This window comes from Lissotriton vulgaris, chromosome 6, assembly GCF_964263255.1.
Source record: "Lissotriton vulgaris chromosome 6, aLisVul1.2, whole genome shotgun sequence".
Lineage (NCBI taxonomy): Eukaryota > Metazoa > Chordata > Amphibia > Caudata > Salamandridae > Lissotriton > Lissotriton vulgaris.
Window position 1 is genome coordinate 1,597,304,900 of NC_141694.1, and position 18,679 is coordinate 1,597,323,578.

At 41.0% G+C, this 18,679-nt stretch overlaps 1 protein-coding gene across 2 annotated transcripts in view; it reads right to left on the minus strand.

The window, feature by feature from the left end:
- MSH6 (mutS homolog 6) overlaps window positions 1-18,679 on the minus strand; it is a 100,148-nt gene that overhangs the window by 66,516 nt on the left and 14,953 nt on the right. The window contains exons 2-3 of one of the 2 annotated variants that reach the window (XM_086927766.1): window positions 8,727-8,929; window positions 3,833-4,023 (exon numbers count right to left, since the gene is read on the minus strand). In XM_086927766.1, coding sequence (XP_086783892.1) covers window positions 3,833-4,023; window positions 8,727-8,929 — 394 coding nt within the window. Of the gene's footprint in view, window positions 1-3,832; window positions 4,024-8,726; window positions 8,930-18,679 lie in introns of those variants that run through there. The other variant, XM_086927767.1, reaches the window with a different exon arrangement.

The following is an 18,679-nucleotide window of genomic DNA, read 5'->3' on the forward strand; positions in this document are numbered from 1 at the left end:
AGTACCAGCTCAATGGACCCGTTGGCCAACTATTAACATTTGCTTGAAAAGAAGATGGGTCTGATCCACTTAAGTATGGGTAAACAATGGGAATGTGAGAAAGTATTCCGAAAAAGGAAAGCATAACCAACTTTAACAATCTAGACACCCAATAAGTTCAAAAAGGTGCCAAAATGGGGAAGGAATACAGTACTAGGCCCCGGACCAGACCCTAATTCCCATTCCACAGTCACAAGGTACTTTACCCCCAAGATTACTCGTCCAAACAAAGGTCTATCCACCAATGAAAACAGTCAATCTCTGGAAAATCTGTCACAGACAGTCAAGTAGTCTAATAAGGAAACTGTTAGCAGCTGCATGACCAAACCAAGTTGGGGGTGCACCGACCAGAACATAGAATCTGCTCCTTGACATCTCGTCCATCATGGACCATTTGTGCGAAGGTAGTAAACGTCTTTAGGAAGTGCAGGTAAAGCCTGAATTTGCCCAGGTCCCAAAAATCAGGGCGTATTTTATGAACGCACTGCCACATTTCCATAAGAAAAAGGTTTCTTGCCAATTACAGAAACTGTTTTGCATTCACTATCCGAAGTCGCAACAGCAATACAGTTCATTCCAGGTACAGATCCAAAAAACAGCAGATTGCATAACAATACGATAAAGTAATATAAAACAAATATAAATAGCACATTTATCATAAAATTAGTAATATGCAGTACAAGCATAAATAATTTAAAAAAAATAAAGAAAAAGCTTGACTCAGTATTTCACGCAATGCAAAAATTACATTTCTAAAGGTAAATGACAGCCTAACTCCATACTAATCTAATAATAAACAGAATACTTATAATAGGCCTTAAAGTGCAATGTGCCAGCAACATTTTAAACAACCTGCCCAGTACAAGTAGTGGGCAAAGTTTGACAGGGAAGCTTCAGGTCACATTTGAGGGATAATTAGACTTTGCTTTCCACATCAGGAAGATTAAGTGGGACACAACAAAGACTATAAAATCAGATGTATCAGACTTCATACAAAGGGATGGCAACGCGTTAAGCCCATACTCCTAATAAGGGAACTAACCACTTTGATCAACATTAGTGATTTTGAGGGCAAATGAGCAAAACAGGAATATCCGTTTCATCAACCCTGCTACAGTAGGGGCAACATTTTGAGGCCCACTTAGAGGTAAACGTGGTCACTGACAAAATGCCCTTCATGAACAGAATATATAAACGCTTATGCGATTGTCGTTCATTAACATCAGGAGGCTTTTCGAAACAAGGTAGAATTTGAAATTTAGAAAAGCCTCAGCAGAGCCACCTCACGCAGCCTTCATAAGCTGATAAACAGATTAAAATTCACGGTAAGATTATTTATTTATTTTTAATAAATAAAGGAAGAGTTATTAGATTATGGCGGAGATGAGAAATCAGATAAGTGCAAGTTGTAAAAACTATGTTGTATTTAATTGAACGATGATAACGTGTATTTATTCTTCATTGACAAGATCTCAAAGGCCATTTTTAAAGGCCCTAATGACATGTCTGTCCAGAAGAGAACCCAATACAGAAGCTGTCTCAGCTTCGTGATCTCAATAATGCTCTTGCTCTCTAGCCCCACGAATGAAGGGCCCATTTGGGTACACTATGGTAACTTCAATAAAGATGAAACTAATTATCCACAATTTTTAATTTTCCAATAAACCAAACCAGAGTGCTGTGGATTGTGCTTGAGCAATCATAGGAGGATAAACATGATCCCAGAGCCTGTGCAAATCTTACAGAAGTGCTACCCTTTGTTTTAATTAAAGTGCTTTCGTCCATTTGTTCAACTGTGAACAATTAGCAGCCAGCCTAATCCCGAAATAATTCATTTGAAACCTCTTCCAGAGGGAGAGAAAGATACGTAAAGACTGAAAACCATCAACTTTGTTTATGCCTCATAGATAACAATTCTGTGAAAGTTTTCTAAAGATGTGAGGCCCACTATAGATTGATAATAAAAGGTTTTAATTGACAAATAAAAAAGTTCTAACTTTGACAGAAGTCAAAATAGTGGCATCATGTGTGCAATTATAAAGTACATTAATTACTCCTTTTATAGAATAAATAAGGTTGGTATCAAAACAAACTTGGCGTGCACAATGTTTGAGGGGTATGGGTTTTGTTTGTCTCCTTTTGTTCCCATCTAACTCTTGGAAAATGCGTTTGTTAGCAGAAAATTACACCCAACAGATTTTTTGGGCAGGAACTTTCCCTAATAAGACATTTTGGTCCAAATTGAATGCTGATGTTAAATCACCAAAGACCACATATGGGAGCTTCCGCTCAGACATTGGATACTTCCATAACACTAGATTTACCCACAGGGTAAGAGTGTGGAGGACAGGTTACTCCATCATAAATGTGACGGATAGCCATTGTGCTGTATGGCGAGTTCTATTATATCCAATGGTATATAATGGAACTCTTAATACAGCAGACAGGATATCCGTCACATTTGTGATGGAGTAACCCATCCGCCAAACCCTTAATCAAGGCTCAACAGTGCAATCAATATAATTAGTGATCTCTTTGAAGCCATCTTGAGATGGCGCAGACATTTTCTATCCCTTTATTTACCTTTGACAATATGAGAAACATCAATCAGGCTAATCTTTCTATAGTCCAGTTAGTCCTTATGATTTCTGTTTTTGAACACTCAGTAAATTCATACACAGTGTGCGAGTAATAAGGGCGCCTGAGTCAACATTTGAGATAACTAAGATAAGGACCTAAGATCAGTGGTTCTGGTGTAAATCGGGGATTTTTTCCCAAAACTGCGGCCAAATGTACTAAAACATGTTCCCATAGACAAAGACTCTTTGATACAGCAGGACGCTGGTGCTTTAATTTAAAGCTCATTAGGGCTTCATGAATGGCACAACTAGAGAAGTGAATGCACATTTTATTAAATTCAGTCAAAGGGAAAGCCGCAGAAAAAGTTAAACAATTCATCTCCCACCCTGTAATAACTATATTCTAGAATAAACCATTGAGTACAAACCACTGGACGTATTTTGTTCTTTGAGGGGGTATTTACTGCAGGTAAACTGCCTTGGTTCATGATGCACAAGTAGGCTCTTGTGCCCTATGGCAAAGGAGAATTAAGTAAACCTGACAACTGCTGCAAATACTATTGCTCTCTACTGTATTTTATTCTTAAATTACATAGAATATGCCCCTGCATTTCTTCCTTTGGGTGTATTCTTATATGTAATTAGGCTGCTTTCCTTTATTTACCCATCCTCAGGAACTCCTCATTGGGAAAAACATTCAGGATACATATACTGTGAATAGGAGGGATTATTTCTGGACACAAGATATGTGCAGTCTTAACTGGGTGTCTAACATTAGACCCTATTAAATCTCATTTGGGACGAAAATACAACTGTATTTAAGGTTGGTTTCCCGGTCAGATTTGGTCACCTTACCACGATAAACTTGCTCTTACAGGGCTTGTATACTTCGCATTATTTTTCTTTCTTTTTTACCCATCTCTTTTACCCTAGGATCTTCACGTATAGAGTATAGGTATTTAGTTTGTTTATTGCATACCTTCGGGTACCAGGCAATATTAAGGGGGAGTCGTTATGTTAAATTCACTTTCGCAAAGTCAATGTTGACTGTTTAGGTTCATATGTCACAACTGGGCTCACAAGGAACAAGCATGCCTTAACTCAGGACCAGTTTATTTGATCTAATAGTGCTATTATAATTTTTCTTGAATTACACTAGTTTATCAATAAACAACCGAGGTGACACCGTACACACATCCTGCCAAAGAGGTCACCTCAATATCCTCTTCTTCCTCTTCTCCTTCCTCCTCCTCTTCTGTGTCTGAAGGTTCAGTACATACAGCCAGCTCCAGGCGTTTGTTCTTAGCTAAACCCATGGCATCATCAGCTAATTTCATAGCCTTCTCAATTTCTGGCTTGCCACTGTAGAATGTGCCCCCTTTCTGTGCTTCCTTATTGCCTGAACCTGAAAAAATACATGCGAGAGATATTAAGTCCCCTCGACCAGTCCAAACAATTTACATCTTGCTAAATGACAGGAGCTTAACAGCGGTTAATTTCAACATTGGTGGCAGAACAATTTGCTGCAACCCCCGCAATCCCGCCCCCAAAAAAACCTGCTGGACAGCTATGAGACATCTTTAACTTCACCGTCCGCACAAATGTGCATTATATCTTTGGCAACAGACATCAAGAGCTAGCATTAAAGTGTTAACATGGATATCGATGTGTTTGTCGACACAAATGAACTATTATCCTTAATAAACTCACCTATTCTGAACTCTACATCTACCTCAACACACAAGCACGTGGTTAGGCAGGCCCTGTGACCTAGGCGGGATCACCTCATTGGTGGGTCTCAGGTAGGAGGGTGTTCAGCTGGCAGGCAAACTCATGAGCGGAAAACTCAAGATCAATTCCACAAACAGGCGCAGCGACATAACAATTGTCTGTGGAGATTTCCCCAATTAAACACATATGGCTGGTACAGGTACACGCTCCTAAAAACGCCACAAAGTCAGTTGCCACACGGGTTAGGAACATTTAGCCAATCAGGGCCCAGAACACATGGTGAACACACGCGCCCCATCGGATATCTAAACACATACACCACTGACCACAATGTGTTCATGCAGGTCACGACCCACCTGTAGTGACCATGGGGCATTAATTTATGATCCTAAAAGCAGCAACCAACATTCCTCACCACATATGGTACGCCGAAAAACATATGGCTTTTGTAATATTGTATTTAAAGAAGCTTCAAACTATGTATATTGAGAAAGTCCGCACACCTAGTTCCTGTAACTGGTCTCCCGGCCGCACTATTTAATTAAACAAACTGTTCCTGTTTTGCCAATCACCTCGTCTTCTGTTTAAGGAAATCCAATTCGAGCATCAGTTTGGCAAGCCACCCTAGTAGGATTGAGACCTCATACCAGACTGCAGCCGAAGCAGGTGACTGCGTGCGGATGGATTCATGTTGCACAACAAGAAAGATGGGCAGACGCGCCAATTGATTGGAAGTTCAGCTGAGTTCTTGGGGCAGAGGTCTGCTCTGAAGCAGCTGTCAGAGGGTAAGAGACTATATACAAACCCAACATAGTCTAAAATCATATGGCTTATGGCAAACAATGGAAAATCGTAAAAAGATAACCCGAGCGCTCTGCCACTGACGGGGTCTGGCTTATTATCCATCTTATATGTTCCAAATGTACTATTCATAAGGCTACCTCGAAGGCAATCCCACAAAACTCACCTTTGCTCGATAGCTGAACGCTACCTTAGGTGAACATGGTGTAATACTGTGCATAGACATTGATAACTCCCAGAACGCTGCTTTTTGTGATATAGCTTACCCTGATTGGGTGGAGTTGACATCTCAGTCTGTTATTTTTAATTCAATGGTTTCCCAGTGCCAACATGTTTTTTGTTTGTTTGTTTTTTAACACCCTTAGTATGTGGAAGGAGCTTGGGAGGTGCATCTAGCTTGACCCTGGGTGCTATAGGGCAGAGATCGTAGAGGGAAAACTTGGACATAGGAAACTGGGCGCAAGTCATGTGTGGCCAAGAGGGGCTGGTGACTCCAAAGTTATTAATAAACAGTGTCTACGATTACTACCTTTGCCTAGGAACGGATAGTTGCAGACTATCGAGCTCGCTTAGGAACATGCTCCACTATAGTCATCTCTTGCTATATGATAAATTGTCAAAGTAATTTATCTGTCGACTGTTACTGAAATGTGTTATTGTATGTGATGATACTGCCTTGATTGTCTTTGAAAACTTGATTACGTGACATTTTGAGTTTTTGCAGGTTTTTTCTAACATACAGCATATTCGGCCTGTGTTTCAATACTACATATGTGTTGTTTTATGGAAATGCTTGTTCAAACTGTGTGAAAAGCGTAAGCACCGAGCTCATAGTGCTTAATTTGTAAGAGTGCACCACGTACGAATTGGCCCTACGATTTAACAAACCAAAATTAGGATGACTGAATTGTATCATCCAAACAAACGTTCATGAATTACCCACTTAAGCACATGGAGACTAGGTTCCCCAAACAAGTAAAAAAGACTTAAAATGTGTTGCCAAGAGTGGCATTCACACAGGAAGGCACACATTTCTCTGGCCTTAGGAGGGAAAATTTAACAAAAATAATGGAGCACGCTAAAAATATATAATAACCAGTTTTTCAGGTCAGAAAAAAAAGAGACAAAAGGGAGGCAGTGTTAGAATTGTGGACTATCTTTGAAGAAGTTCAATCTGATAACACCACAATGCTGATACCAAGCAAGACATCAACCCCTAGCCCACCTTCTGCAGATATGGATGTGCTCACCCCTTCTATTAGGACATTCATACCAATAGTAGTAGGAGCCGATGACACCGCCCCCTTCACCGCCACCACCACCACCACCACCACATCCCTCCACTCCTCGCACCAGAAGGTGGTCAGACAGGTCCAAGCCCAAGAAATCTAAAAAGAAGCGATTCCAGACTCCACCAGCACAGCCCACATTTCTAGGCAAGGTGCCCAAAAGCTTGACTTTCGTCCACCACACTTGACACACCACACCTCAAAAGCGAGTAAATTACGCATTCCCAATAGGTCAGACAAGCATAAAAGTGTGTCAGGGAAAATTGTGGCAGTCCTAAACAGTGATACAGCAAACTCAAGAGATGAATGGGATGATGATGGGAGCAGCCAGACAGAAGAGGATCCCACCCCAGACAATGAAGCACTGCTTGTTGACGGATCCTCTATAACAAACCACGAGACAGGGGTAGCGCATACAGAGGCAGCAGTAGTGAAAGCTCTTAGTCACGCACCTTCGGAAGAGCTGCAAGTCACAGCACAAACTCCTCTCCTACCACATCTCAGTACAGGCGGCAGAATTGGTAGCGCTGATTGAAGCCCTAAATCAGAGCTTGGGAAAGAAATTAAGACTATACTCAGACTCCGAGTATGTAACAAAAAGTTTAAAGGAGGCCCCGTTAGGCAGGTCTGGGACCAGGGGAGATAGATATGAAAGACAGAAGGTGTCCCTTTGCTTAAAGCGAGAGGACCACTACTAGGGTCCAGCAGGTTACAATGTTGTACATACAACCTTTTTGAGCAAATATGCCAACCACACAGAATGAACTTACTAATATATTAGGGACTAGCAGCAGGTTCAGTAGGTATATAAACAATGCCAACAAAGTTATTATATAAATCTTCACAAAACAATAGATACAGTTTGCACCAAACTATTCTTAAAAATGTATTCAATTCACTAGTTTATATAAAAATAAAACATACATATATTGTGTTTCATACAATTATTTCAACAATTAACAACAAATTCATACATACACGAACTATACATCACAATATGAATAATTGTAGAACAGTATAAATCATGCGTAAATAGCAATAACACTGCTTCTTGATCAATAAGATTATCCTACATGCCAGGCAAATAGTATAAAATGTATTTTTCTTCTTAGATCGCATATAAAACGTGATGTCATCCCACGATAACTAACGCCGACAAACGAAGCATAGCAGGTCCTCGGCTACGGCGATTTTCTTGAGCCTATATCGAAGAGTGGTGAGTCTTATGTTCCAACTGTATACTTTAAGAGAGAAAAAAAGAATAGTAATTCATGTTATCAACCTACCTTTATTTTCCTAGCAGAAAATTATCACCAGAAGCAAACTCGGTGGCTCCTCCAGGATAGGGTTCGATTTCATGTAACAGAACCAAGGTACTAAAAGTATTAAATAACATTGTCCTATTAACACGCCTTTGTATCAACAGAAGGCATTTAATAAAATTAACTATCTTTGAAAATGTTCTCTGTAGAAACTGCATATATCTAAGCACCCTGAATTATAGAAGTGGGTGACTTTTGTATTTTGCTGCGTCCACATCAGGACCCCGTAATGCTAACAACTCAGAGGGAATCCAGAGTGTATCTAGCTGAGGTAAGAGACTCGGATCCTTAACGCTGCTCTGTCTCTGATTAAAAAGTAGCCAGTGAGATAACGAAACCACTAAGCATAGTGAATAATTCTGAAAAGAACTCCCCGGTATAATCAATGTTGCTCTGTTTTCGAATAAAGAGTAGCCAGTGAGATCTGTTGACCACTTGGCATAGTGAACCATTCTGAAAAGAACTTATTGGCACAACCACCAGATGAACTGAAATAGAGGGGTAATGGCGAATGAATGTAATGGTGTATTCCACAGCAGGGCTCTTTTGTGTATCTCTCCTTTTTATATCTTCACTTTTTGCTTAGTTTTGTAAACGTACTTATTGAAAATACGAGTGGCTTACAAGCAAGATAGAAAGATGCAGTTTGTGTTGTGTAGGTGTTTCATGCAATTTTTATTATTGTATGATAATTTTGTGTTTCTTTATATAGAAACTGTCCTGAAGGTGCTTATCGCTAAAAACCGAAACGCCGCGTCGACACTTGTTCTCTCGAACAATTTTAATAAACCTATGGTGTTAAAAAAAATGTTATCAATTTTTTATATTATTCATATTATTCATATTGTGATGTGATGTATAATTCGTGTATGTATGAATTTGTTAATTGTTGAAATAATTGTAAAAGTCACACAGCCTAAGGAACAAACTCAATATCCCATAGCCTCAAATGTAAATTTTCTTACCTGTGTATGCCTTAACGTTCTTCAATCCAACCCAGCCTCTCATTGGTGGGTCATCAAAAAACTGCATATGCACCTTACGCAACTTCCCTTTTCCTCGGAGATGGGTTGATTCAGTAGGGTGGTTGTATACAAGACATGGCCACCAGGGGTGACCTGCCATCTTAGCCCAAACCAAGTCACCTGGTGCAAAGAGGCACAGGATACTGGAAATAAAAATAAGAGGAAAAAAACTATTGGTACCTGGAAGTAAACATTTCAGAACAAATTCTTACAGAAATATAACAGATTATCCAATTCATTGAAACCCAAAATATCACAAAATCCCCAACAAATTAAATAGCATTATTGCAAACAGCATGTAACAGACCTACAAGCAGGAATAAATCCATTTTTAAAATATATTTTCAGAGAAATACTTGGGGAGGGGGAGGTCTGCAATAACAGCCCTTCATTAACATACATATCATATTCAGGATGTACAGCAGTTAAGTCTATTGAAATATAAGCAGCAGATATTTAGTTACTTGTGTACATAAAGTGCATTGGCAGAACTGATATGACAGACCTACAAGCAAACAAAAATCCATATTTGAAATACCTCTTAGAAAAGTACACCTTGGGTAAGACTGCATCAATACCCATTCATAAACATGCATACCATATTCAGGATATGCAACTGTTATGACCTATTGAAATATAAAGCAGCAAATAATTTAAATGACACTAATATATATATATACACACATATATATATATACACACATATATATATATACACACATATATATATATACACACATATATATATATATATATATATATATATATATATTCACTAAGAAACCATAGGTTTCACACCAGTTATAGTTAGCTGAAAATTTTACTGACATAAAACCATTGAAATTCCACGTTATAGTTAGTTGGACTCACTATAACTTGCGCGCCTGCAATGCACTGCTGATGACGTCACATATTACTTCACTCATGACATGGTCAGTGACATCACTCATGACATCACTGATGACACCATCCAGTGAATGTGTGTCTTTTTGAATAATAAATATGTTTTCTATATGTATATGAAAAAGGTCGATGGAAGAATAAATGTTTAAGTAAGTGTCTAAATGGATGTTTTTTTTCTAAAAAAATGATGTTGACTGCCTTATTAAGTGTATCTTAGTGAATACATATATTAGCAAGTAACTTAAATATTGAAATATATGTATCAGTGTTTCACTTTGTGTATGAGTGGCTGCATGGGTTGGTGACTGACTCACTGTTTGTATGTGTTTTGAAGACAGCATATGTGCAGGACTGTATGGGTGGATGAGTGTGTATATGTGTGTGTTAGTGAGTGAATGACTGTCTCACTAGTGTCTTTATCAGTAACTACATATGTTTAAATCTAGTATATGTGAGTATTGATGTATATAAGTGAGTATATGTCAGAGCGAAAGATTGTAAGAGTTCCTGTTTAAATAAGTATGTGTTTTTATAAGTGATTGTTTAAGAGAGTAAGTATGTGTACATTTCCATAAAAGTAAAGTGGTAGTGTGTGTATAGTTCTATATGCAAATAAATGGATGTTCAATAGTTTATTTGCATGTGTGAGTATGTGTGTGAGTAACTTTTGGATGACTGTCGGTGTGTAACAGGATGTATAGGTGTATCACTACATATGATGAGTGAGTATATGTATGAGTGACTATATAGAACTGTTGGTGAATGAGTGGATGTGTATATAGATGGTGGAATTACTGAATTGTTTGTTGTAACTGGTATGGGTATCTCCATTTTTTTGAAAATGTTAATTTCTATTTTTGAATATGTGTTTCAAGGCTTACATTACACTGAAAGGAGGTCTGTCACTGTCACAAGGATGGTGTCATCAGTGATGTCATGAGTGATGTCACTGACCATGTAATGAGTGATGTAATATGTGACGTCATCAGCAGTGCATTACAGGCGTGCAAGTTATAGTGAGTCCAACTAACTATAACGTGGAATTTCCGCGCGTCAAGTCATGTGACCTTAAAATAACACTTTATTGGTTGCTAACAGTTTTTTTTACAAAGAATGAAATCCCCACCCATTTCCTTCACTTCTTCTTTCACTTTTGTGACTGAAAGACCTGCCTTTTTGCTCTTGCATCTTCCTGGGTTAATCATGGCTGCCAGACCATCCAGCAGTGAAGATGAGCCTGAATTCATCGATGAAGAGCCTCCTCAGCCAAAGGTGAAGGAGCATTTCATTTGGAAAAATTTTTCAATACCAGCTGACCAGAAAAAGGTGAATGCTCCAAAAGTGGAGTGCAAGATCTGCAAAAAAGTCCTGTCACGGGGTGACCCCAAAAAGAAATATTCTTTTGGGAACTTCACAATGATACGGCATGTGGAGAGAAGGCACCCCCAGAATTTTGCCTGGGAAAGTGTCAGGGCTCTGGCACAAGAGGTTCCCAGTGATGGGGCCTCTACATCCACCGGAGGAGCAACTACTTCTGTGAGGGGGCGATCGCAGGAGCTGGTTCCAAATATTCAACCTGCATTCAACAAAGGTGTCCTGAAATGCAGATACTGCGATCAACTCCTTACCTATGGGGAGCAAAGTGTCCTGCTCATGGTTCGAGCATTGGAGAACCATCACTGCCGTTCCCAGCCCTATTTTTTTTGTTTTTTTTGCTCCTGTTGAGCAGTTTCCATTCCCTGTGTTTGTTTCTGTTCTTAAAGTTCTTTTCAGAACTACCTCCAATTCTCACCAAAGAGCTATATTCTTAAAAAAATGAAAAAGAGTAAGTGAAGTGGAGTGCATTGATAATGGAAAGGAAAAGGAGTACGAAAGAACAGAAGGGTATGAGAGAAGAAAGAAAGTGAAGTAGGGGGACTGAAAGAAGGTGAGTGTTGGGAAGGAAAGTAAGGAGAAGGAGAGTGAATATGGGGAATGTGGATATTCAAAGAAAATGTTGAAAAGGAACAGGGGTGTGGAAGGGTAAGAAAAGATGCATTGCTGGAGTTGAAGACTAAAGGCCTCATTTATGAGGCCATGCGTCACTTTAACGCCACCAGAGCGTCACTTTTTGTGACGCATCAGTACAGTAAAAAAAGCACCTTATTCAGTCATATTTACAAAGTGACACATCTAGGTAGATGCGTCACTTTGTAAGCCCCTGCGCCACATTATACCTACGTCAGGTGTAAAGTATGCAAAAAGGGACGTATTGACGCAAGAAAGGGTCGTAGAGGTGACGCAGTGAAATCTATGAGATATCACTGCGTCACTTTTATGACGCTGTTGCGTCCAAATATTACGCCCGTTTCACAGCAGGCGTGCAGGCCCTTTCACATGGGGCCTGGCCCCATGTGAAAGGATGCATTGCTGGAGTTGCTTCATTTTTGAGGCACACTCCAGCAACGCATCACTTTTGCGCTTACAGATACGTCAGTATTTCAGACGCATCTGTAAGAACTTCCAACTTAATACATCATAAATATAATATGACGCATGAGTAGAAGACTGAAGGTCTCATTTATGAGGCCATGCGTCACTTTTTGTGACGCACCAGTGCTGTAAAAAATGCACCTTATTCAGTCATATTTACAAAGTGACGCATCTAGGTAGATGCATCACTTTGTAAGCCCCTGCACCACATTATTCCTACGTCAGGTGTAATGTATGCAAAAGGGACGTATTGACGCAAGAAAGGGTCGTAGAGGTGACATTGAATAAACTGGGTTTTCCCCATGCTTCGCTCCCCGGTCCGCTCCCCGGTGCGCGTACCGGGCGCTCCCCCGCGCAAATCGAAAAAAAAAAGTTTTGCCCCGCGGGACCCTATTATAGCCCCCACATCAAACCAAGGGGGTCAGGGGGAGTCTACCCTGCCCCCTTATAGTCGTTTCCACCTTTTGTTTTTGCCACCTCTTGTGTCTCGATCCTACCGAGACACAAGATGGCGGCTGCTCCGGACTGTTTGGAATGCTTACAGACACCCGTGAACCAATCAGCTTTCCGTGCGCAAGTCGTGTGGCGCGCCCGGTGCGCGTACCGGGGCGCTGCCATAGATATATATATTTTTTTGAACCTAAATTACTCAAAATCCACTGAAGCACATATCTTGAGACATAGCAAAGGCACATCGGGCTACCAGTCCCTACAATTTTGCCAAGTTTGGTTTAAATCCATTCAGCCGTTCAGGCTAAAAGTGAGTTCGACCGCCCTATGGAAATTAACATGGGGAAAACACGTTTTGGGACCCCCCTTTTATCTCGGCCCCCGCTTGACGGATCCCCCCCAAACTTTCAGGGAAGGAGCGGAGCGGGCCATTTTCTTGGAGAAATTCGCGAAGATTCGTCCAGCGGCGCCAAAGTTATTTCCAATAGAATGTTGCGGATTTCCTATGGAAAGTAGATCCTAACTATAACTACCTACTGGCGACCGCCAGTAGGAGAGAGATTATATATATATATATTCACAGAAAAAACCATAGGTTATACTCCATATATAGTTAGGAATTTGCATTTACAAAACCTTGAAAATTCAATGAAAAAACCATTGGTTTTAGGCCATATATAGTTAGGGATTTGCATTTAGAAAACCTTATTTTACTCGCATAAAACCATTGAAATTCCATATATAGTTATAAGCGCTAACTATATATCGCGCACCCGCAATCCACTGCTGATGATGTCACATATTACATCATTCATGACATGGTTAGTGACATCACTGATGACATCTCAAATGACATCACTGATGACATCACTGATGACAACACTGATGACATCACTGATGACAACACTGATGACAACACTGATGACAACACTGATGACAACATCCAGTGACTGTATGTTTCTGTAAAGTTAAAACATGTTTTACATATTGAAGAATGAGTGCATGTATAAGTGTCTGGATGAAGGATTTACTAGGTGCATGACCGACTGTATGAGTGAGTGATTAAATGTGTCTCACTGAGTGCATGGGTTAGTGACTAAACTGTTTTAATTTGTGCATCATTATATCTGTTGTTCTACAAACTGCTGCATATGTTGATCAGTAGCTATATGAGTAACTGTATGGGTTATTGATTGGTTGTCCAAGTATTTGTATGGGAAACTGAGAGTGTGTGTATGGGTGGCTGGGAGGTGTGTGACTCTGTACATAGATGTGTGAGTAGTTGATTCACTATATGTATAGATTCAAAACTGCATGTGGAAACAGCTGTATGGGCAGTTGACTGTGCATGAGTGTATTAGTGAGTGAATGGATATCTCAGTGCTACATGTCAAATTAAGTACATATGTAAAACACAGTACATGTGAGAGTTGACATCTATAAATAACTGTGCATAAGAGCTAGTGAATGTGTGAGTGGCTGTATGGATCATTGTGAACATGTATCAGAGATTGTATAAGAGAGTAAAGTAAATATGTGTTAGTATATGTTTGAATAAGTAAGGTGTGTATAACTGTATAGTTGAGAAAATGGAGGTGTGATTGATTTTTGGCATAACTGACTAGGTGTGTGAGTAACTCCATGGATGAGTGACTGTCTGTTTACACTGATTGTATCGAAGGTTATATTAGAGTCTGAAGAGGTTCATGGTATTATCACATGAATGATATCATCAGTGATATGATCAGTCATGTCAAATGAGATGTTATCAGTGATGTCATCAGTGATGTCATTTGAGATGTCATCAGTGATGTCATCAGTGATGTCACTAACCATGTCATGAATGATGTAATATGTGACATCATCAGCAGTGGATTGCAGGTGCGCGATATATAGTTAGCGCTTATAACTATATATGGAATTTCAATGGTTTTATGCGAGTAAAATAAGGTTTTCTAAATGCAAATCCCTAACTATATATGGCCTAAAACCAATGGTTTTTTCATTGAATTTTCAAGGTTTTGTAAATGCAAATTCCTAACTATATATGGAGTATAACCTATGGTTTTTTCTGTGAATTTCAATGGTTTTTTAATAGCAAATATCAAAAGCTGTCAAATGTCAAGTACGTGATAGGTAAAAACGTTTTCGTGTTTATGCACGCTGATGTGCTTTGAACGCTGCCCCCCCCCCCACTCCCCTCTTTTCTCTTAGTAGTACTCTCTCTTTGCAGATAGTGAACGGTAGTTAACTCAGACCTTTACCCCTGTTGTAATCCGTCGTACCTGCTTGTCTCTCCATTTGATTAATTATTATCCAAGCATTTACTGTTTTACAATTGGTTCTCTTTGGATCATTCTCTATTTACAAACAAGCACAAAGTCGCAATACTCTGTTTAGTCTTTGCAGATAGTGAAAAATCGTGTAAAAAAATAAAAGTAATCGAGCAAAATCAGTAGACCACTAATTCGATCTCTTTTTAACCTCGGTAAAATACAAACATTAGGAATAACCCTTCATGAGAAATACGAAAATAGTGAAATGAACTGAGCTCCACACCATGAGGGCTGCAAAACAGCTCGACTCCGCCACCCACACCGCCCAAAATAACGGCAAACCCTATGCAAATATTATAAATATACACAACACACCACCAAAGAAACAGAGTAAAACATTTTATTAAATAACTATTTACATAACTATTTTATACTTTTTATTGCCCGATCCGGCTAGCTCAATCGATCGAGCATGAAAGTCATGCACTGATAACAAGCGTTGAGAGTTTGTAGAATGATGGCTTCAGATTTTCCACATACGGTGTAGTGGCGCGAACTGGCAGGGGGCGTTTGGATTCTACCCCTTCTCCAAATAAGATTTTCATACGTGAATGTTCGTTCATGCTTTTTGTCCCTGAGTTGCTTCCATGTCACTGCCTTACATAAATGGCATAAGTCCTGGTTGTTGAGTGCCATACTTCAGAGTTCTAAGCAGCTCTTGTAACACTGTTTAAACCTTATTTGCACCTGCTGCAGCTTCACTATTCAAAGTAAGTGGGGTCCATTTGTGGACCTGACTGCATTGGAAAACAATGTGATACGGTGCCTCCCTAAACCGCTTGACGGAGGCCCCCGAGGGGCGGTGAGATGGCGCGGACTGAGAGGGGGCGCTTGGCTCCTGCCCCCTCCCCAAGTCGTGTTGCCCTGGTGAGGCCTGAGATCGCCCCCGGCATAGGCGGCCGGCTCCCGGGGTCCGGAGGAATTTTTTCCCTTTTGAAGAATCTTTCATTCTGGACCTTGTCCCACAATCCGTTTCACCTGAAGACACGCTGTCGTAGGGCGCCCCTCTACCGTTTTATTTGCCATTCCGCCCGCTTTTGGTACTCTGTGCCTCTTCCGCCATTCAGCTGTTTACCGCTCGCTCTTGCGACTACAACGTCTCGCTCACCATGTAGTTGAGTTGCTCCCGCTCTTAAGATTTGACCGAACTTTTTGGACTGCTGAAAGCGGTGGAATTCCGACCGCTGGTTGGTGGAGACATTTTGACTATATTCTGCACCTGCATTGTCGCGTAATGCGTCATATGACGCAACGCGTTAGCGCACCCGGAAGTGCTCCGGTGCGCAAGGCGCAGCTTCCCGGAAACGATCCAGAGCGCGCCGCGCAGCGCGTAACGTAAGCATAACAGGTCATGTGACTTGTTAATAAAACTTTTCATTGGTTCATTTTACTTTTCTTTTCCTAATTATGTAAGACTAGGTCATGTGACCTAAAAATAACACTTTTCATTGGATTAAAACATTTTTTTTCCCCAAACGATGAAAGCCCCACCTTGTTTCTGGATGTTTCAGACTGAAGCTGGCGTCACCATGAGAACACCACCATCTCGTAGCTCCGTCGTGGCCATTCCGCAAGCAATCATGGCAGCCGCTCCCCACCGGAAGCCTGCGGGAGTCGAGGGCCCCCAAGACTTTTGTACAATCTTCAAGGCTGAGGGGACGCTTTCGAGAATGGAACCCAAGCCCTGGCAGACAAGCGTCCGAGTTCCAAGGTGTCCCAGGGCCATTTTACTGGACCAGGCCCAAATCCGAAGAGCCGGCCGCCATTTTAAGAGTCCTGTGGCAGCCGCCTATCGCTGCACCGCAAGAGTGGGAGCAACTCAACTACATGGTGAGCGAGACGCTGTAGCCGTAAGAGCGGGCGCTAAACAGCTGAATGGCGGAAAAGGCACAGTGTAGCAAAAGCGGGCGGAATGGCGACTGAAACGATAAAGGGGCGCCCCACTACAGCAGACAAGCCTCGGCCATGTGCTTCAAAACTGCATATGTATCTCGTGATATCAAGGTTGGGCAACCAGTACAGAACAAGCAGTTACGAGTCCCATTTACACCGGCGCCATTTTGGGCGCGGCCGGGTAGGTCCAGGATCTACTGAAACATAAAAAATGAGGCTGACGTCTCTGAAGCAGTTGACGAACAGCAGGACATAGCAAATAAACATGAACTCTCTAAAGCTGTTAACTCACTGCAGGACAAAACAAGTGAACCTGAAACCTCTGGAATAATTGTCGCTCAAAAGAACAACACACAAAACTCTGTAGAGCCTGAAGAAAAAAAAACAGAAGGGCACTGTAGTTTCAGACACACTTAACACTAATGACTAAACAAAGATATCGTCTGTTTATAAAGCAGTTATCATCTTGACAGAATTGACAAAGAAGTGTACAGACACCAATGCATCAGCATTCTCGGAGATAACATCTTAAGGAACAAAGAAAGACCTGTTCACTCTTGACACCCCAGGTGCTGTGTATATTGCACTATAGTGCTGCATCGAGAAAACGGGCAACCCTATTGATGTGGATTTTTCATTATTGGTTATTGTAAAGAAATGGCGACTCCCCCCTTTAGCAGATTAGCTAAATGTTTGCGTAATTTAGGCATAAAAGTTATATTATTGTTGTTGTTGTTGTTATCGTTATAGTTCTGGTTAATTTCAAAAAATGGTTAAATATATTTACAGTTTTTGTTGCGTTCGTTATATTTAAATATTAATAAAGTTTTAAAATGTAACTGTCTTGGAGTACTATATTTTTTTAAAAAATCGGGTGAATGGGGCCTTGAATCGGGTTATTGTCATGTGTGGGCTTTGCAAGTGTACTGCTACAAGATCGGACATTTCAAACTCAAATGCACGTTCTTTTTCTTACCTTTCCGAAGCATGGAGCGCAATAGCAGGCAGAGAAAGGGTGATGCACGTGTTGAACACTGCCTGGCCTGCAAATTGCTGGCAGTGCCCCCCCGCCCGCTCCTGAAAGAGGGCACACACACACCGCCGCCCCGAGTACTTCACAAATCTTTAAAAGACCATGCGCTTGTTCAATGGGAAGTGGATAACATGGCTAAGAGCATTTGCTGACTAATGCATGAATATCGCTGACTTTTCAACGATATTCATGCATTGCGGCCGTTTTTTATCGCATTTGCGATAAACCTTGCTAATAGCAAGGTTTATGTGCGATAAAATTCGCCGAAGTGCGGCGATAATTATTGTCTCTAAACAAGTTAGAGACAAAAATTACCGCTAGTTGTTGGTAATATGCCCCCGGGTTTTTCCTTGCAGGAATCGGGAAGCGAAAGACTAGCACTGAAATCAGTAGTCTCACACCTGAATCGGGAGGGTTGGCATGTCTGGATACTCTACAGCTGGGGCCATAAACTACATCCGCAGGGCTAGATGATAGCCTAGGTCCGGCCTGGACAATCGGACACAGAGGAAGAGGAGTGTCAGAGGGTGCGGTAGTGAATAGGGTGAAAGGGAGGTGTCGAGCGGGCACAGGGTGTGATTCTCAGAGAAGAGCAGCGCAGATGGGGGAAGTATATGGCCCATGCATGAGAGAGAGAGCGGGGGTGACCATTGCGTGGGGGAGATGCGTGCGAGGGTGGGGAGCCATGCTGAGAATCGGCGGTGTGCAGAGAGTGGCCCTGGTCAAGGCATCTAAAATGGCTGCCGTGCACGACAAAATTGTGGCATTGGACAAAAACGCAAGATGGCGCAGACAATGTTTATCAA